Source organism: Cricetulus griseus, chromosome 2 (genome assembly GCF_003668045.3).
Source record: "Cricetulus griseus strain 17A/GY chromosome 2, alternate assembly CriGri-PICRH-1.0, whole genome shotgun sequence".
Lineage (NCBI taxonomy): Eukaryota > Metazoa > Chordata > Mammalia > Rodentia > Cricetidae > Cricetulus > Cricetulus griseus.
In genome coordinates, this window is record NC_048595.1 from 373644561 (window position 1) to 373664340 (window position 19780).

Consider the following 19780-nt stretch of genomic DNA (forward strand, 5'->3'; position numbering starts at 1 on the left):
TTGACTGGACAGACAAAAGGGTTGTGCTGGAGATCCATGTGGGAAGTGTCTGGTATTTGTGAGAGAATGAACGATACCTAGTAGTCTCCAGAGCAGTTAAGTTAGGTAGTATATCTAGGCCAAACTGGCTGTGACTAGATTCATAAAGTGTCCCTCATTCATAAAGAGTAGTGACAGATAGTTGTCAGAAAGGTCACAAAGGCATGACCTTCCAACACTAAAGCATCCTTGTGAAAGAAAAACTCCCAGTCCCATTGCTGGCATTATACTGGCTGAAGCAGCTAGACATAGTGGTAACTGGAATATAGGATTCAAGAAGGACAACAATAGGGCCAGAGTTAGTGAGAGGAGCCCCTATCAGGTCAGCAGCTTGGGGAGCACCTGTAGGCTTGAAGGCTCTGGAAAGAGGCCCCAGTACCATGTTCTGTGACTACTGGGACTTGAATACTCTTGAGTAGTTTCCTGGTTGTGGTTTGGGGAACCTCATCTGCTACAATCTGTTTCCTAACCCCCAGGCAGCTTGACTAGTGCAACTCTGCACCAAGACTAGGACACTGGCCGGTTCTCATGTGTCTTTAATTACTGGCTTGTGGCCATTGTTCCTTAATACTGCATCTCTGTCCCCAATAAGCAGAGGTCCCCTGCGAAGGTTGAATGGCGGTGGTCCAGGGACTTGGGCCTGTGATAGGAGGGCCATGTTCTCTGTAACCTGGGGAAGAAGATAGGTTATTCCTATTTGTTCTACACTGTATCCCTTCATCCCCACCCAGCCTCTTGTACCTTTGGTGGCTTCTAGGTGGAGTCTGTAGTAAGGGAATCCCAAGTACAGGGCCTTTGGGTGCTACACATCTCACAGCCAGGGCGATTTGAGGCATTGATGAAGGTGCAGGAAGGGCAAGACCAGCCAGGCTAGGAAGATGGGAAGACTGTTGATGCTTCCCATCCTACAGTGCCCACAGCTGCCCGTATCTGGCTCACTACCAGAGGCTCTGTTATTTGCCCACCTGAGGGGGACTTGAGAGACTGGCACTGGCTGGCTGGAGGGTATGAGGCTGCTCCAATGACTGAGGAAACAAGCGTCCTAATTTCCCATCCATCTTGGAGAGTTGAGGACTATGTCCTGTGACAAAGGAGAAGGCTCAGGGTCATCTCAAGACTCACCCTACCTCTCTTACCCCCATAAAGTACTAACCTGAAGCTTCTCGGGGAGCTGAGAGCAAGTAGAGAAAAGCAGGGTCCCCATCTTGAGAGACCCCATAGGAAGCAAGGCTTCGTTCAGGCACACATAGGCACCGTCCAATGACCCAGCGCTGCACAGCTGGTGGGAAACCGAACTCTGAGAACACCTGTGGCCAGAACATGAGGGCAAGGCAGTGTTACCCAGGATCCTTGCTATATATGTAAGATTCCTGATGACCCATACTTACCTGTTCCTGGAGGGCTGCAATGGAGCAGTGTGGATGGATCTGCAGTGAGACATGGGCAGATGATGCAGAGGACAAAACAGATGTGGCATCTTCAACTGTGACTTGCAGCCTGTGTCAGAATATAGATCAGAGAGTTGGACAGCTAACCTGGGAGGGTAAGGAGGAGGGCAGAGTAAGCAAGATCAGGCCTTACCTGATGGGACCTGGTGGGAACCAGGCCTCTGTAAGCTGGACACTGAGAGCCACATGATGCTGCGCCAGGACTGCTGCCACATGGGCTGCTGCTTTCTCATCCCCACCTGCAATGGCCTGGGCCAGGCTTGCAGCGAGCTCTTCTACAGGGAGAAAGATAGCCATCACAGCCAGTCACCAGCCACAGCTCCCACCTCCCTCCAGTCTATCCTTACCTTTTTTCAAGTCTCCAGAACTATGAGGAAGATCCACCTCAGGCTGGGTTGCTTTAGGTATTTGAGCCACAGAAGAACATGGTGGAGAAATGGGGCACATGGCTGGGGCTGGGCTGCCGTTGCCTTAGAGAGAAGACAGGGATAGGCCAGTAGTGGTCTCCACCCTCGGGCTTTTAGGACCTTTGCTTTCTCTGCCTCACCCCACAATCGTTAGGCCGTAATTCAGGCTAAGCCCTCTCCCAATCTTGGCCCTCAAAACAACAAAAATAACTCTTAGCTGGAGAGAGGAGAGATGGATCAACATTAAGAACATTTGGTGTCTGGTTTGGTTCCCAGAACCCACATGGATGGTAGCTAACAACCACATGTAACTCGTTTCCTAGAGGTCCAATGACCTGACATCTGGGCCAACAGATATACAAGTGGTACAAGCACACATACACAATTAATTAATAAAACAAAATTCAGAAGTCCTGCCTGAACTTCGGCACTGGTTCTCCATCTGACCTTTCTGAACCCTTCTGCTGGCTGGTCCTACCTGTACATCTCCTGTTTAGTGGGATCAAATAAACTTCTTAGATGGGGCTTCCAATTTCCCTGCCCAACGACAGACCTGTAGTCAGTGACCCCCTCTCAGTACTCTCAAGGGGTCTTCCTACTCCTGGCTCTCCAATCTGCAGAGAATACTTAACACCTTTTGTCCTGGCATCCTTACAGAACTGGATATACTGCTGTTTCTACTTATCTCCTGCTGAAAGCCAGCAAGAGCCAGCACACTGCAATAAGGGATCCCCACCCAGTGCTCACAGCTCCTATAGTGACCTATGGCCCTTGATATCCTGAACTGTCTCACCACTGAAATAGGTAGAGCATTCCAAGAACCTGGCACATTGCCTGAACTCTGAAGGTCACTTGCACAAGTTCCCTTTGGAGCTTTTATACTTCTTATATTCTGGGCTTGTACAACTTAAGCCATGTTACCCAAATTTCATTCTCTCAAGAAGTCCTAAAGATCTTATTTCTTTTTAGTTCTTTACTTGTATCTTTCATGTTTTTGAAACAGTCTCTACGTAGTTCTAGCTCTCCTGGAACTATGCAGACCAGTCTGGCTCAAATTCAGACAGCTTCACCAGCCTCTACCTACTGGAATTAAAGGTGTTTGTGTGCCAGCACACCCAGAGAGACCTATTTAAAGTAGTAGCCCTCCCTCCTGGCTTTTTTATTCCTTCTATCATCTTTTTTTTTTAAAAGATTTTTTTTTAAATTTTATTTATTTATTATGTATACAACATTCTGCTTCCATATATATCTGCACACCAGAAGAGGGCACCAGATCTCGTATGTGGTTCCTGGGAATTGAACTCAGGACCTCTGGAAGAGCAGTCAGTGTTCTTAACCTCTGAGCCATCTCTCCAGCCCCTATTCCTTCTATCATCTAAATGAAGTTTATTGACTCTAGAAATGGAAGTTCCAGGAACTGGAGAGATGGCTCAGAGGTTGGGAGCACTGGCTGCTCTTCCAGAGGACCCAGGTTCAATTCCCAGTACCTACATGCAGCTCACAACTGTCTGTAACTACAGTTCCAGGGGTTCTGACACCTTCACAGAGACACACATGCAGGCACACCAGTGCACATAAAAAGAAATCATTTAAGCCAGGTGATGGTGGCGCATGTCCAGCACTCTCGAGGCAATGGCAGGCAGATCTCTGTGAGTTCAAGGCCAGCTTGGTCTACAGAATTCCAGGACAGCCAAGGCTATACAGTAAAACCCTGTCTTGAAACACAGAACAAAAAAATAGAAATGAAAGTTCCAAGGAAGGCAAATAAGAGGTTTATATCATGTTTTTAGAAAGTGCCCTCAGGCTAGAGAAATGGATCAGCAGTTAAGAGCACTTGTTACTGTTGCAGGGGAATGGGGTTCAGTTCTTAGAAACCACATGGAAGCTCACAACCATCTCTAACTCTGGTCCCTGTGGATCTGATGCCTTCTTCTGACCTTCAAGAATATCAGACATGCACATACATGGTGCAGACATACATATAAAAGATTCACACACATAATAAAAGTACCCAGGAAGGGCCTGGGGAAGATGGCTCAGCAGGTTAAAGTGCAGTTTTGCTTTTGTTTTTTGAGACAGGCTTTCTCTGTGTAGCCCTGGCTGTCCTGGAAATTGTAGACCAGGCTGGCCTCAAACTCACAGATCCGCCTGCTTCTGCCTTCTGAGTGCTGGGATTAAAGGCTTGCACCATGCCATTCAGCTTAAAGTCCTTGTCATATAGACATAAAGACCTGAAAATTCAAATCCCCCAAAACCAGATAAAGCCAAGCTTGGAGGTATGTGCTGTAATTCCAATGTTCCTACAATAAGATGGGAATGGAGATAAGAGAATACTCAGAAACTTCATGGGGCTTATAAAGAGGCTAACAGCAGAGACTGTCTCAAACAAGGTAGAAAGTGAGGACTGACACCAAGGTTGTCCTCTGACTTCCATACATGCTGTACACATGGATGCCTGCATACAAATACATACATACCACACATACACACAAAGGAAAAAGAAGAGTAGTGACCGTCCGTTGGGTGGTACACATCTGTAACACCAACACTCTGGGTACAGAGATAGGAGGATCACTGACAATTCAAAACCAGCTTGGGCCAGGTGGTGGTGGCACACGTCTTTAATCCCAGCACTCGGGAGGCAGAGGCAGGCGGATCTCTGTGAGTTCGAGACCAGCCTGGTCTACAAGAGCTAGTTCCAGGACAGCCTCCAAAGCCACAGAGAAATCCTGTTCGGGGGGAAAAAAAAAACAAAACAAAACCAGCTTGGACTATATATTGAGTTTGAGATCAGTCTGAACTGCATACTTGCCATAATGAATAGTATAAAGCAAGGGCTGAGTACGTCTAATAAATGACTTAAAAGTCCCCTTTTCAATGCTGAGTCACCCCAGCCTCTCTTATGTCAGTCATACTATCTGTTTTTCTGTTCCTCTAGCAGCTTTCCCTCAGGTCTTATATATAAGCTTTCCTGTATCTCCCTAGAGCATCAGTGGATCATGTGACCTGTGGGTTACAACCCCTTTAGGTGGGGGGTTGGATGACCCTTTCACAGGGGTTGCCTAAGACCATTGGAAAACACAGATACTTAAAAGATATTTGAGTTTGATTTGTAACAGTAGCAAAATTACAATTATGAATTTTCTTTTTCTTTTCTTTTCTTTTTTTGTTTGTTTGTTTTTCAAGACAGGGTTTCTCTGTAGCTTTGGAGCCTGTCCCGGAATTTGATCTATATACCAGGCTGGCTTCGAGTTTACAGAAATTTGCCTACCTCTGCCTCCTGAGTGTTGGGATTAAAGGTGTGCACCACCACTGCCCAGCCAGTTATGAAATAACTTTATGGTTGGAGGTCACCACAACATTAAGAACTATATTAAAGGGTCACAGAAATAGGAAGGTTGAGGACCACTGGTCTACATGCAAGGCCATCTTTTCTCTATGTTTTCCTCTCAGATTTTGGCTGACCTCTCCAACTCCCAATCTTTACCTCTTCAGAGCCTCAGCCATGTCCATACTTTCCCAAGCAGGCACTGTGTACAAGCCTCACACTAACTGGTCCCTCTATCTCAGTCTTAACCCCTGTCTCTTCCGATTAAACAACCATGAAACCTATCTAATTCCATCTCCTAAGGTCCTCTGGTCTTCTTTCTAATCTTGTGTACACCACTCTATATGACTGTAGTGTGTCTTTAAGCAGCACAGACCTGAACCTGTTATTTTCCACTTAACACAATCCTGCTGTTCTTGAACTCTCAGGTCTTTCTGCAGCAATGCTTGCTCTTCCTTTTCACACTTGCCTGGTACTTCAGGTGTCGGCGCTTGAACCTCTTATTTTCTCCACTTTCTTCCTCTTGGAAGCGTTCCTAGATGCCCAGCTTCTCCTATCACTGTCTCCACCCACGACTAGGAAGCCTGGATTTCTTCAAATGAGCATTTATTTCACGACACTGACCATTTTGTCCCTCCGCGGTAGCATCTCGTACCAGTGCGGCCCACTGCTGTGCTTCCTGAGAGTTGAGGAAGTGCACTTTGAAGGTTCCAGGCCCTCCCGGTGGAGGTTGAAGCTCGTGTTGGTTAGGGCCTCGGACTGTATAGCAAACAGACTCCAAGGGCCATTCTAAACTGACCTGGAGAGGGGGAGAGTGCTGGGTCAGTGGTTCCTCATCTTTATCCACCGAAGATCAAAGGAAAATGAAACAAGTAGAGGTCATTTTTACTTTCCTAAACCTTTCTTACCTGTTATCTTACCAATTCCTCACGAAGAGTTTGTAAAGCATTAATCACCACAACCACTACTCCCGTTTACCCCCCCTCCCCCCGAGACAGGGTTTCTCAGTAGCTATGGAGCCAATCCTGAACTCGCTCTGTAGAGCTGACCTCGAACTCACAGAGATCCGCCTGCCTCTGCCTCCCGCGTGCTGGGATTAAATGAGTGCTCCATCATCGTCCATCGCACTAACCCCATTTTTACAGACAAGCAAAGAAAAGTAACTGCTTAAGGGCAGTCAGCAGGGGAATGGAGAGAGGGTTGACTCTGCTCTCTGGGCCGACACTCACCGCCCCTGGCCCGGTGCCCAACAGCCCCAGCCGGAAGCGCCCAGGCCGCTCAGGGTCCGCGCTCAGCTGCAGCATCCGTAGCTGCGCCTCGGTGTCGTGCCCAGCGCCCAGAGGTCTCACCGCGGCGCGCACAGCCAGAAGCACCGCAGGGGAAGTAGGGTCTGCAGCCGCTGCGGTCCCGCCGGCGGGCGGCGCCATATCTGGTGCGGCGGAGTCCTGAGCCTCCGAGAGCGCTTCCGTGACACAAGACCTGTCGAGCGCTTCCGTCGGCCAGAAACTCGGGCTATGGGCCTAGGTTCCGGATGCACCAGGCGTGGAGAACTAGAAGGGCCAGGGCCGCGCACTACCTGAGCCTGACCGCCCGCTGTGCTCAGAGATAGACGGTCCAAGGATCTCCAGGCACGCTAGTCACGTTTGAGCTGGGCCCAGAGACAGTGTCAAAGGCCAAGCACCGGTCACAAAATGAAGGCAAGGATGGGCTTTTCTCAAAGGTTCGAACGGGCGATAGCTGCTGCCCGACGTAAGACAACACCAGTACCCGGCAGGAGCCGGGCGCCAATCCACGCAGACAAAAACATACACATACAGACACACACACCAGTCGCACCGGGTGAGTCGGTACCACTCTGGGAACGGGGTTGACCCCGGGGGCGGGGCAGGAGTGTCCTAACCAATGAACACTAAGAAGGGAGGCGGGTTCGTAAGCGAGAGCGAGACGGACAAGGTACACAGCCAGTAGAAGTGGACGATAAGGCTGAGTGGCGGAGAATTTCTCCAATGGTTTGTCGAGATCTGGATCCTAAGGTTGGAGCGGACCATTCAGAGGAGTGGGGCCGGGCCTGTGGGACGCTTGTTGTTGTCGGGCCGGGGGAGGCGGAGGTCGCTGTTTCGTTCGCTGTCTTGTGCGATCTGTGCGGTCCGCGGCAGGTCGGTCGCAAGAGCGGGTGCTGCAGGGGGGCAAGGCTATGTCGCGGCTGCAGCCCGTTTGGGCCGGCAGGGCCTGGAGTAACGGGACGTCGCCGCGAAGCTTCTTCCCCCGGATACAATGCGGCCCGAGTGAAGGCCGCGGCGCCGCCCTCCAGTCCTGAGGAGCCCGCGCCGCACTCAGCCCGCGCCGAGGTCGTCTCAGCACCGACGCTAAGCAACCCGGCTAGCCTGGCTTGATCTAGCCCATTCCCGGCAGGTGGGTGTCTGCCTTGTGCTCGGAGCGGTCTCGGACTGTGGGAACCACAGTCCCCGGCAGGTCTCGCGCCTCTGCATTGCCTCATGGGACTTGTAGTTTTACCGCTGCTTGACCCGAGCGCCTCTCTTGGTGCATTGCCTCCTGGGGCTTGTAGTTTTTCCCTACGAATCTGATGCCTCTCTGCTCCCTGGGCGACAATGACAGGAAACTGCTGGCCTGAGCCAATGAAGGCGTTGGGGCCGTCCTACGCACTTTGGGGTAGGAAGAGAAAATTAGGCATATTTGCAAACAGAACTGAAGAACTCATGGGTTTCCTCTTCTCGCCAGGAAGCAGCGAAGCAACCCATAGAACCGGGGAAGAGCGCCAATACAGGTGACCCTCGGGGCTCAAACCCCAGGTACCGGTTTCTGAACCAGATTGCAGGTTCTTACCCAGATTGAGAACCTTAGTACAGTCTGAGGGTGTCTGAAGAGTGCCAATGGGTCTAGAGAACTTAGCAGTTCCAGAATACAGGGTAGGGGCCCCCCAACCAGCTCCAGGACTCTTGTACCATGTAGGAGGAGTTAGAATTGAGCTGGAACCTGGTCTTGCTATCCTCAGTAACAGGATCATCTCCCTGTCAATGCTGAGTGCTCAGGGGCAGGTAAGGGGGGATGAGGAGCTGCATGATGGACTCAGCTAGATCCAGCTGCAGACAGTGCTCTGCTAGAGGGTGGGAAGGCTGAAGGCAAAGCCTTTCGGAGCTAGGTAGTCACACTTGGCTTCCCATATTCTCAGGTAGCACTGCACTAGTCTTTCTGGCACAAGAAACCCCATCCCAAAGGACATGAAGCTACTGGAGAACTCCAGCTTTGAGGCCATCAACTCACAATTGACAGTGGAGACTGGAGATGCCCATATTATTGGCAGGTGAGGCTGGAGGCTCTGAGGATCAGACTCTCAGAGGTAACTGTCTTATCCCCTGAGTGAATCCTCAGGGTCAGCATGCTCCATGATGCTGCCTGCATTTTGCAGGATTGAAAGCTACTCGTGTAAGATGGCAGGAGATGATAAACACATGTTCAAGCAGTTCTGCCAGGAGGGCCAGCCCCATGTGTTGGAGGCACTGTCCCCACCCCAGACTTCAGGCCTCAGTCCTAGCAGGTAAGCTGAGGTGGAGCCTACCTTTTGGGGCATGTGGGATGGTAAACAAGGTTGATATTTATCTCTGTTCAGACTGAGCAAGAGCCAGGGTGGTGAGGATGAAAGCCCTCTAAGTGACAAGTGCAGCCGCAAGACCCTCTTCTATCTGATTGCCACACTCAATGAGTCCTTCAGACCAGACTATGACTTCAGCACAGCCAGAAGTCATGAATTCAGCCGGGAGCCCAGCCTCAGCTGGGTAAGTATGGGAAGAGGGACGCAAAAACCATGTAGTCGTTACCATTGCCCTCCCTACTTTGAGTAGGTTCTTGCATTCTACCTGTTGCCCTGGACCCTTGTCATCCCTGACTGTAACCTACTGTAGGTGGTAAATGCAGTCAACTGCAGCCTGTTCTCAGCTGTTCGGGAGGACTTCAAGGCCCTGAAGCCACAGCTGTGGAATGCAGTGGATGAGGAAATTTGCTTAGCCGAGTGTGACATCTACAGGTGGGCTCACATCTTTGCAGGTAGACAAGGCAGGTGTGTGTGGCCGTGGGAGGGAGTCTCATACTTCTGCTTTCTCACTCTTCAGCTATAACCCAGATCTGGACTCAGACCCCTTTGGGGAAGATGGAAGCCTCTGGTCATTCAATTATTTCTTTTACAACAAGCGTCTTAAACGAATTGTCTTCTTTAGCTGCCGCTCCATCAGGTTGGTATCATTGCCACCTCCCTTTCTCCATCCCCCTGTTCAACTCACACCATTCCTTAAGTGGGTCTACTCTCCCCGGGAAGGCCTGGGATAAGTGGTCTGAGACTGCTATTTCTGTCCCCACCCAGTGGTTCCACCTACACACCCTCAGAGGCAGGCAATGCATTGGACTTGGAACTGGGAGCAGAAGAGGCTGATGAAGAGAGTGGAGGTGGAGGCAGTGAGGGCAAGGCAGAGGAGACCAGCACCATGGAGGAAGACAGGTGTGGTAGAGGTTGTGGAGGCTGCAGCCGTGGTCCCCAACTCTGGAGCCTGGAGTGGGTGGGACAGATCAGGGTCCTCTGCCTGGTCTGGGTGGTACCTCCTGAAGTCCTACTGTGTGCCAACTTCTGCCTAGGGTTCCAGTGATCTGTATGTGATGAGGAAAAGTCTCAGCTTCATCCAGCCTCAACCAGTGCCTGGACCTGCCTACCTAAGGAGCTCCAGAGCCTCCCCAGATGCTGGCTATATCCTGGCACTGCCACCATCCTGGCGCTGCCCAAGGCTATACCTGCCTAGCCCTTTGGTTTCAGCCTGTGGATGTCTACACACCCATGCAGGCTCTTACTGCCCGTGCTGTGGCTGGATTAAACAGCACAGAGCCTGATAGAAAAGTGACCGCTCTGCACCAACAACAGTCTGCCACAGACAGGACAGCTGGACCACAGAGTTTATTTTTGTATTTCTTATTGGGCCTGTACACTCCAGCTCTAAGGGCCAGTGACATGAAGCCCTGTTGGCGGTGCCCAGTGTTTTATGGGTTCTGGCCTTGGACCAGCCCCTGGTGCCCACTTTTGCCCCCCCCCCACCTTACCAGGTGGGCCACATGCACTGAGTGTCACTTTGCTGCAGCTCATTCGTTTCCAATAAAAGTTTCTGTGACTTAGACGGAACTTCGGAGTTTGTGGGGGCGGGGCCTGCGTCATGGGGCGGGGCCTGCGTCATGGGGTGGGGCCAGTAGCGTTTGGTATCTTAGCAACATCTGCTTTTCCGTTACTTAGTCTCAAGAGCTGTTATACCCCTCACCTCTGGGACTGTCCATGGTAGACATGGAGGATACAATGTTAGATGTAAGCCTCCTCTATCCATCAGAGGGCGACACCTTGGTTCTGGACACAGACTCATATGATCAGGATGGCTGTGATGTTCCAGATCCTGGGGTGCTCTCAGAAAAGAATGGTGAGGGCGCACCTACGGTTATCCAGGCACCCCACTAGGGAGCAGATGTTTCTCAGGCTTTGTTCAGTGCTGGAGGTGGAACTTCCCCAGGCAGTCCTTGACCCATCATGGCCCTCAGAGGAGGGTTCCTTGTTGCTTACCACCTCCAGGGTTGGGGCACAAGGCTATAGTGACACCACATCCTCCACTGACTTGCAGAACCGAGTCTGGTGGAGTCACCAAAGGTCCTGCACTTCTTTACAAATAACCAGAGGTGGCAGAAAATGACACTGCGTTCCCGTGCCCGACAGCTGTGGCTACTCCTACGTGTATACCTCCATGACATTGTGGAAAAGGTGTGATTCTTAGGTTTCTAGTTGGCCTCTGCCCTAGAGATACTGGGCACCAACAGGAGTTTCCCCAGGCAGAGTAGCTCATGCCCCCGTTACTCACATGCACATCTGTGTACTCTGGCCTGCAGGAGAAAAGAGCAGAGCTGCGGGTCGCTCGAATGACACATGGGCTGGAGCCACTGCGTCGTCTGGAGGTGGCAGCTGGACTGTGCTCAGTAGCGCAGGACCCAGTGGGTGGACGCTTCGTGGTACTAGACGGTGCAGGTTACCTGCATCAGCACACCAAGGATGGCTGGGTGCAGACAAAGCTGAAGGCTCCCATGGAGCTTCATGGGCTAGTGACTGTGCCTGGCCCTCTGGGAGAAGTGGGCCGCTTCGTAGGCTGGGGCCCAGCTGGACTGACCATATTAGGGCAAGACTTCCAGGTGCTCTGGCTGAGCAAGTCACAGGTGAAAAGGAAACTGGGCCAGGAGCCTTTTTGTTGCTTACCAGTGCCCAGCCTAGGACTGTTGATTGTGGCCCAGGTGGCAGGCAGCCTGGAGCTCTGGAAGTTCCGTTTAGGTGGCCGCCGCCTGGTGTCCTGTGGCTCACCTTTGCAACCACCACCAGGCATGTGTGGCAATCTCAAGCGACTGGCTCTAGGGCCAAAAACTAGACACTGCACCCGGTGTTGCTTTGCTGCCTATGGCTCTGCAGTGCTCACTTTTAATCTGGACTCCTGGACTCTAATGAATGTGTGCCGGGATCTGCATAAAACGTGAGGGGAATCCAGGGACAGGTGGATGGGAGGCAGATCCCCTAAGGAGAACCAATTACTTCAAGGGCTATGGAACCCACATACAGGATTGTGCTAAATGCACTGGACCGCCCATTCTCTCACTTCCAGCATCATCTCAGACCTGGAGTACTGTGAAGCAGAAGAAGCCATGGTGACAGCTTCCCGGGACAGTACTGTGAAGGTGTGGGAGGCTGATTGGCAGATCCGGATGGTGTTCGTGGGCCACACAGGTGTGCCACAGTCTGGCAGCTCTTGCAGCCCTTGTCTCTCATCCTGAGCTTGCCTTTCTCCAGTGTTGGCTGCATCCCAGGAACTCCTTCTTAAACTATGATGTGCCCTTTCCGCAGGCCCAGTGACAGCTATGACAGTCCTCCGGAACAGCTCTCTGGTAGTGTCCGCCTCACAGGATGGGACACTTCGCACATGGGACCTGAGGGCTGCAGCTCAGGTGGGAGAGGTATCACTGGGTTCCTGGAACCAAGACACGTTCTCTGAGAGAGTGAGACATTTGCTGGCTCCTGCAGGTCCTGGCTGGCCTGTGTTCTCTCTGTGCGCAAAAACTATGGCGCTGTGGCGTGTGTGTGACCTCTATTCACCATTAGCACAGCTATCCGCTCCAGTGGTCCATGTCCAGGTGGCGCCAGTGCTCCCGGCACCAACTGAGCCATCTCTGCCCTCTCGCCTTGTATGCGCCTGTGCAGATGGGTCTGTCTATCTGGTGTCAGCTGCTACAGGACAAACCGTGAGTTCACTGCTGCTGGAACCGGAGGACTGTGCAGTTGGTGTGGCTTATTGTTTGTCTCGAGAAGCGCTGTGGGTGCTGACATGCTCGGGGCACCTAGTGCGCGCCAATGCGGCACGCAACCCTATGGTTGTATTATACCGCCAGCATCCACCTCCACTCCCAGCCCCACAGCCCTGCTGCCTGCACCTCTATAACCATCTCACAGATGCTCGTAGTGCGTTTGCCTGCTGGGAGATGGTGCGCCAGAGTAAGGGTGACATACTACTCAGTGCCATGGCCTGGGCCTTGAAAACTAAGAACAGGTGGGCACCACAGCTATCTGAGGCTGGGTTAAGGCAAAATGTGGCTGACTTAGTGACAGAGCCTTGACCGATAACTTCCATCACTTTTCATAGGTTCTTACCATTGATGGGGCACTCTGATGGCACACTGTCTGTAATGGATTGGCGTACATCAGTGACAGTCTTTAGTGTAGAAGCACACAGCCCAGGACCAGTGACTGCTATTGCGTCCACCTGGAGCACCATTGTGACTTCAGGTCAGTACCTTCCCTCCCTCAAAGACATCCTGGGAGCTCCTGCACCTTCCGGAAGTCCCAACCCTGGCTCCCGCTACCCAAAGGTGGTGATCTGACAGTAAAGATGTGGCATGCATTCCCATATGCCGAGGAGAGCCTGAGCCTGCTATGCACCTTTTCCTGTTGCCACCCAGTGGTAACGCTCTGTGTTCTGGACAAACGTATCACTGTAGCCTTTGAGGATCCAGAAAGTGCCACCTATGGCTTGGTGCAGTTTGGCCTGGGTGACAAAATGCGCTGTGACCACCGGCCACAGGATGACCCTATGGACCACATCACTGGTGAGGAGAATGGAGCAAAGGCGAAGCCTGTGTCTTTATTCTCAACTGCTTTCTAACCTTAGTTCTGCCCCTAGGCCTATGCTGCTGCCCCACCCTCAAGCTATATGCCTGCTCCAGCCTGGACTGCACCATCCGAATCTGGACCTGGGAGAACCGCCTGCTGCGGTGTGCTGGGGCCCTATATGTGGGGGCAGCTAGAGGCTAAAGGACAGCCACCAGGGCTCTTCTAACCTCTGCTTCCCATTAAAGACCAGGGGCTGAACTGAGCAGGACAGGCTCTTGCCCCGTCACTGCCTCAGGTTTCTATTCTGTGAAACAGGGGCTAGACTCTGGGCACTCTTGCAGGCTCCTGCAGCTGGATGGTCCCCCTCAGGCCCTGGCCTTTTCCAGTGACAGTGGAGACCTGGTATTTGCACTAGGTTCCCGCCTCTGCCTGGTGTCCCACAAGCTCTACCTACCTACATCTTATCTGCTTAAGGTATACAGTGAGGTCAAGGTAGTCAAGGTGGGACTGGCTGCTGCACATGAACAGTACTAGGAACAAAGTTCTGCCTGCTTTTTTAGAAATTGTGTCAGAAGGTCCCTGATGTGGTGAATGACCCTCCACTGCCACTGGACATCTGGAACCCACTGACAGTCACCCAGTTGAAGAAGCTTACCCGTCTACATGGAGCAGCCAGCCTCAGGTCTGCTGGCAGGGCTACTCAATTGCTGTGGAGGGTTCTACCCAGCCCTGGGGGCAGCATTTGCATAGCTGTATGCTCCCAGTGTGAGTTCTCTACATCCCCAAGTTCCTCCCAGTATTGCTGCATCTTAAATCATCCCAGAATCTTTTCTCCTGGATGGTCCTCACTCCAGCTTCAAACCTATCCCGCCGGTAATGCCCAGAATTCCACCTATGCCTGTTTCTATCTACAGCATGACCTTGCCCTCCATCCGTCAACAGAAAGCAATACTTCAGCAGCCAGTGTCGAAGGAGGTAGTGTTGGTCCTAACCCTTCACCAGCCCAATGCCCATCCACACCCAGTGCCCAGTCTCAAGCCACAACCTCTCAGCCTCTGGACTGAACTCTCTTGGTTGCTTGGGAAGCATATGTCAAGTCTTCAAAAAAGCATAGGCTGACCACTGATTTCCACCTCAGGACTTGAAGTATATCATGGCCCGGGATCAAGACCTTCAAAAACTGAGGAAAGGACTAGTGTTCCCAGCAGCTCCGCCCCCACTCTCCTGGGAGGGACGCCAGGAAGCCTTTGACAATTACTTACGTCTGATCTATGCTTCTGACATGTTGGTAGGTGTGGGATCAGTCCTAGGCCATGCCATGACCTTCACCCTATCTGATACAAGCTTCCTGTTTTTCCTGTCTCAGAACATAAAATCTGGAAGGGAGTTCTTGCAGTGGAACACTGCGGGCCTCGCCACAGAGAAAGAATGCCAGGACAAGGAGACCCAGGCCGGAGCTGCCACCAGTGGTGGGCAGGCTACACTTAGTGTTGATGTTCAGCCAGTGTCCTCACATTCAGCCTTCCAAACCCCGGGAGCCCCGGGCAGGCGCTTTGCCCGCCCTCCCCGAGTCTCCTTGCCCATTCCACCCACTCACCGTGTGGTGCATAGCCGGGCATCCCAGGTGAGGCCTTCTGCCCTTCCCATATCTATCTGTGCCTGACATTGTGATCCCTGCCCCAATCCCTTGTAACTCCTTATACACCCTAGCTTCTAGCACGTTCCTCCCTGAGCTGTGAGCTGGGCCTTAGTTTGGACCTGCAGCTGAAGTGGGATCAGTGTGGAGGAAAGACCGTGGACCTGAAAACATCATCCTACTACCTGCGGCATAGGGTGAGGGCCCCTATTCAAGGTCAATTTCAGGGGCTTTGGTGGCGGTGCTCTATTCTTACTCCCTGTGTCTCCCTAGGTTCCGCTGTTGCTGCACAGAAGGCCTAAAGAGCCTCTCTCAAATCTAGGGGGCTTCTTTCCTGCCACCATACAACCCCACAGGGTGAGACCCACCCCTCCTACCTCCCAGAGGTGGCCTTTTCTAGGGGTCACTCTTTGCATATTCTATGTCCCTTTGGTGTAATCCATTGTGTCCCAGTTGGACCCAAGGGCCATGCATACAGATCCTATAGGCTCAAGGCTTAAGAACCTGAACTCTCCAGCCTGGCCAGTTCTGGTGTGGCTATGTGCATGATCTCCTTGCTGCTTTCTAGGACTAGGACTGAGCCAAAGGTCCACCACAAGTGGTTGTTTCTTCCCTGTAGGAGTGCTACATTCCCTGTAGGTTTTTTCTAGAAGACCTGAGTTCTTGAGCTTCAGGGGAGTAAAGTCCAATGGGTCCAGGCCCTCAAGATCCACCATTTTCCCATACTTGGTCATACTGGGCACCCAGGCAGGCCCTAGCCCCTTGCTAGCACATAACAGACTTCTGTTCAGGTGTATTCTTAGCCCTTCCAGCTTAGGGAGGCCTATCTATTCAATACATAGACCTCTCTCCAAGTTCCTTTCTTCCTTCCCTGCTCCCTCTACCATGTTTTTTTTTTGGGGGGGGGCAGTTTCCAGACAGTATTTCTCTGTGGCTTTGGAGGCTATCCTGGAACTAGCTCTTGTAGACCAGGCTGGTCTTGAACTTACAGAGATCCGCCTGCCTCTGCCTCCCCAGTGTTGGAATTAAAGGTGTGCGCCATTACCGCCCGGCCTACCATGGTTTTTATAGACACCCCTGTTTTAGGTTTTAGGAGAGCATATGTGTGGTTGGTTAGTGCTCACAAGGGACCAACCGCCTCTTCATTTATAGTTCGTATCCCATGAGATTACTATTCTATTGGGTTTCCCAAGCTAAACCGCCCATTTGTGTGTTGAGAACAGAGGCTACTGGTTCAGTCTGTTTTTTTGGTGGGGGGCCCTGGTTATGTCCCAGTGAATCTGAACCCAATCTGTTACCCTCCACATCTAGAAACGCACTCGGCCCATCAATTTTCCTGGCTGTGTGCCCAACTCTGTGATACTGCAGCAGATGTGGTTGCAGGCAGAGGTCGGCTGCCTTGGCTCCCTAGTAGAACTCGATACCCAGCACAGACTCAAGGCAAGAAGTGGAGCTTGGGACTCTCAGGGTGAGCCTTGCTATTTCCATAGCCTGCCACATGTTCTCTCTCGTCCTCCTGCAGCCATATGGAAGCGATGACCAGTGGCTAAAGCGCCGAAAGCATTCTACTCTCAGGTGGCGAAGGAAACTGCACCATTGGCTTAAGAGGCCACATAAGAAAGGTGAAGAAGAGGAAGACTATGATGAATACGACGAAGAGTTGGAACTGGACTGGGACTTCATTTCTGAAGAGCAGCCAGAACCCTGGGAACGAGACACTCAAGTAGGCACTCTAGGCTTTTATGAAGGGTGAGATTGGTTTTTAGAGATGCGTCTGAAGCTTCTGTCATTTCCCTTAGGGCCCCACAGACTTGACCGGAGAAGACCAGGAAGCCTCCGAGATCAGCATCCACTTGGCTCCCCAGGACCACCTCGAGGGCCCACTCTCGGAAGAGCGCCCACTCTCGGAAGAGCGCCCACTCTGGGAAGAGCGCCCACTCTCGGAAGAGCGCCCACTCTCGGAAGAGCGCCCACTCTCGGAAGAGCGCCCACTCTGGGAAGAGCGCAATAGACATTTGCCCAGTTTCCTGCATTATTTTGTTGTCCAGAACTGGTTCAAAAAGCTGTTCCCTATCTTTAGCCTGGAGGTTAGGAGACTCTGGGAAGCTGGGAAGCCTGGGTTGGGAGTGGGGAAGGAGAGAAGGCAGGGGCTAATCTGCACTGTAGAATGGAGTTGGGGATGGCAGGGCTTCAGCAAATCTTCCCACAGGCCTATCCAGAAATGGGCACCGTAGAGGGCCTGGCTTCGATGTTTGTGGACTTCCTGGTACAGGCTACCTGGGCAGACCGAGTGAATATTCTGCATGCCCTGCTGAGACTGTTTCCTGAAATGAGCAATGAACTCTGCAGCCGGTTGCAGGCCAAACTCTTGTACTTGCTCAATCTTGACCAGCCCCCTAGCCTCCAGGTGAGTCCCTCCACAGGTACCCTGCATCCTCACCTATTTCCAGAACCAAAAACGGTTCTCTAGTTCCACCCCACTCCTGAGCCTAGGACAAGACTCAGAAGCAGTTTGTGATGCTGGCGCTGCAGTTGCTCCTGGCCTGCAGCTTGGATGTCCTTGATGTGGTTTTGGAGATTATGTCCTACTACCTCTACTCTCCAGCTGCTTGTCAGTGAGTTGAGCTCCTGCTGGGTTTTCCCTACCAGCTTGGGAAGACCTGGGTTAAGCCTCATTCACCTGTCCCAGGAAAGAACTCAGGAATCTGCTGCGTGGGCTGGGCCTACAAGATGCACAGGGCTTCCTGTTTAAGGAGATGATGAGCTGGTCTGAGAACTTGAACCTTGACTCCAAGTCCATGATACGCGCACAATGCCAACAGAAGCTTGAGGAAATGATTCTTCAGGTCTGGTGGGCCAAGGGCAGGGTGGCTCACCTACTGGGAACCTGTTGCTTTCTTCAGAGGTCTCCCAGAAGACTACTAGTGGGTGCCCATAGGAATGCCCCTGGGCTTTCCCCAAGCAGAACATTTCTCAAGAGCTCCCTACACATCAGAAGGCTTTACTGGGATGGGGGTGGGTGGGCTGGAGGAGGCACCCTCTCCCTGGGGATAGGACTCTTGCAGAAGGAAGTTTCAGAGATACAGGTGCAAGGGTCCTTACTCCATGGGTCACTCTCCTATAGGTGAATAGCTTGGAGCGTCCTGTAGCCAGTGTTTCTGGGGAGGTCTCCTCGCAAGCCTCCCTCATTTCTGGGGTGCCCTTGCCTGCCTTGAGCACCTCTTGGACACCCTTAAGAGAATCGGACGTATCCTTGCGTGTTCAAGAGATGGTGCCTTCACCTATGGAGCCTCTGATATCTGCCTTAGACCTCCAGGCTGCAATCACAAAGGCACATTCACGCATCCGGCCAACCAAAAGAGTACTTGCTGATGCACTGCGTGTCTTCTGTTCTGAGGGCCACTTGCCTATCACTGTGTCTACTACATTAAAAAGAAGGCCATTGCCACTGGAGCAAACAGAATGGTCACAGTCTCAGCTGCTGGACCTGTTTTATATTGATGTGCTTAATTTCTTCAGTGAGAAGCAACAAGCACAGCTGCAGAACTTGACAGAGGAGGAGGTGGAAGAGCAGAGACACTTACCTGGCTCACGCCTAGGCCAGCTAAGGCCCAACATTGTGGTGCGGCCGCCCCGGGAACGCTGGTGCGCATGATGGTGGGCGTGTTGGGTTGACCCTGCATGGGCTACAGAGAAAGGCCTGACTGAATCCTCCCCCTTCTTTAGGCTCTATCCCATTTTTCGGCTGCAGGAGACCAAGCCACAAAGTTTTAGGATGTTTCTCAGGGGTGAGTGGCCTCAGGGGTAAGAATTGGACTCTAATGCCCCCCACCACTCAATCTCAGCCTATAGTTTTACTTGCCTGACTCCCTATATTCAGGTCATAGACTGTTCCGCCGGGCCCCAGCTCGTGATGGTGCCCTCCGGGTGCTGAAGCTGCCACTGCCACGAGTGGAGTTGCAGCCCTTTCCTCCAGGTTGGCCAGCACCCCCACGGGCACTGCCCCCACTGCTCCTGCAGCCTACACTGCAACGCTACTTTCTGCTCCAAGATACAAACCCAGACACCTAAGGTTGACCTGGGGGACAGATAGTCAAGGCTCCATGGCCAAGGCCCAGTCCTAACACCTTGGCAAATGACAATATCATGTTTGGCCTGAATTAAAAAATATATATACACACACACACATATATATATGTATATTTACTTATTGTGTGTATATGCAGGTTCACTTGTGTGCAAATGCACATATGTGTGCATGCTTATGGAGACCAAAAAACTGATGTCAAGTGTTCATTGTTCTACATCCTATTTATTTATTTTTGGTTTTCAGGACAGGGTTTCTCTGTGTAACAGTCCTGGCTGTGCTGGAACTCACTTTGTAGACCAGGCTGGCATCAAACTCACAGAGATGTACCGCCTCTGTCTCCTGAGTGCTGGGATTAAAGACCTATTTTTATTTATTTATTTATTTATTTATTTATTTTTGAGACAAGAGTCTCTCTACATAGCCCTGGCTGTCCTGGAACTTACTATATAGACTAGGCTGGCCTCCAACTCACAGAGATCCACCTGCATCTGCCTCCTAAGTGCTGGGATTAAAGGCATGTGTCAACATACCTGGCCTTATTTAATTGTATGAGTGTTTTGCTTGCATGTATGTACCAAGTGGGTCTCAGCAGTAAGGTGTCTGCAGAAAGTACACTAATGACTGAACCTGATGACATTTAAGGAAAAGGA

At 51.7% G+C, this 19780-nt stretch overlaps 3 protein-coding genes across 9 annotated transcripts; 2 read left to right on the forward strand and 1 right to left on the reverse strand.

The window, feature by feature from the left end:
* Window positions 1–557: 557 nt before the first annotated feature.
* On the reverse strand, window positions 558–7090 carry Sharpin (SHANK associated RH domain interactor). 5 transcript variants are annotated; one of them, XR_003483081.2, is made up of 9 exons: window positions 6452–7090; window positions 5847–6021; window positions 1835–1957; window positions 1621–1762; window positions 1428–1536; window positions 1193–1346; window positions 1005–1097; window positions 781–909; window positions 558–732 (listed from the first exon to the last, which is right to left on the reverse strand). XR_003483081.2 is itself a non-coding variant. In XM_027404277.2 (9 exons), exons 1-8 carry the CDS (start codon window positions 6647–6649, stop codon window positions 793–795), a joined length of 1134 nt encoding a protein of 377 aa, XP_027260078.1. In that variant the 5' UTR covers window positions 6650–7086; the 3' UTR covers window positions 558–732; window positions 781–792. The 5 variants fall into 5 exon arrangements, 3 of the variants coding, with proteins under 3 accessions (XP_027260078.1, XP_027260077.1, XP_027260079.1); XR_003483080.2 differs by having other exon boundaries at window positions 558–709; window positions 6452–7088; XM_027404277.2 differs by having other exon boundaries at window positions 1005–1120; window positions 6452–7086.
* A 400-nt stretch (window positions 7091–7490) lies between these two features.
* On the forward strand, window positions 7491–10396 carry Maf1 (MAF1 homolog, negative regulator of RNA polymerase III). Of its 3 annotated transcripts, none has more exons than XM_027404282.2 (9): window positions 7491–7634; window positions 7962–8032; window positions 8413–8544; window positions 8650–8778; window positions 8851–9016; window positions 9143–9264; window positions 9350–9469; window positions 9598–9732; window positions 9867–10396. In XM_027404282.2, exons 3-9 carry the CDS (start codon window positions 8462–8464, stop codon window positions 9886–9888), a joined length of 777 nt encoding a protein of 258 aa, XP_027260083.1. In that variant the 5' UTR covers window positions 7491–7634; window positions 7962–8032; window positions 8413–8461; the 3' UTR covers window positions 9889–10396. The 3 variants fall into 3 exon arrangements, with proteins under 3 accessions (XP_027260083.1, XP_027260084.1, XP_027260082.1); XM_027404283.2 differs by having other exon boundaries at window positions 7962–8007; XM_027404281.2 differs by lacking the exon at window positions 7962–8032 and having other exon boundaries at window positions 7496–7634.
* Window positions 10397–10489: 93 nt separating this feature from the next.
* On the forward strand, window positions 10490–19224 carry Wdr97 (WD repeat domain 97). Its single transcript, XM_035440689.1, has 23 exons — window positions 10490–10687; window positions 10886–11022; window positions 11148–11776; window positions 11906–12027; window positions 12145–12844; window positions 12938–13080; window positions 13164–13400; window positions 13475–13565; window positions 13746–13878; window positions 13965–14086; window positions 14319–14379; window positions 14543–15028; window positions 15115–15237; window positions 15314–15397; window positions 16352–16480; window positions 16563–16763; window positions 16840–17127; window positions 17250–17447; window positions 17534–17655; window positions 17730–17886; window positions 18165–18685; window positions 18767–18828; window positions 18921–19224. The coding sequence occupies exons 1-23, from the start codon at window positions 10549–10551 to the stop codon at window positions 19109–19111; spliced, it is 5076 nt and encodes a 1691-aa protein (XP_035296580.1). The 5' UTR covers window positions 10490–10548; the 3' UTR covers window positions 19112–19224.
* Window positions 19225–19780: the final 556 nt, after the last annotated feature.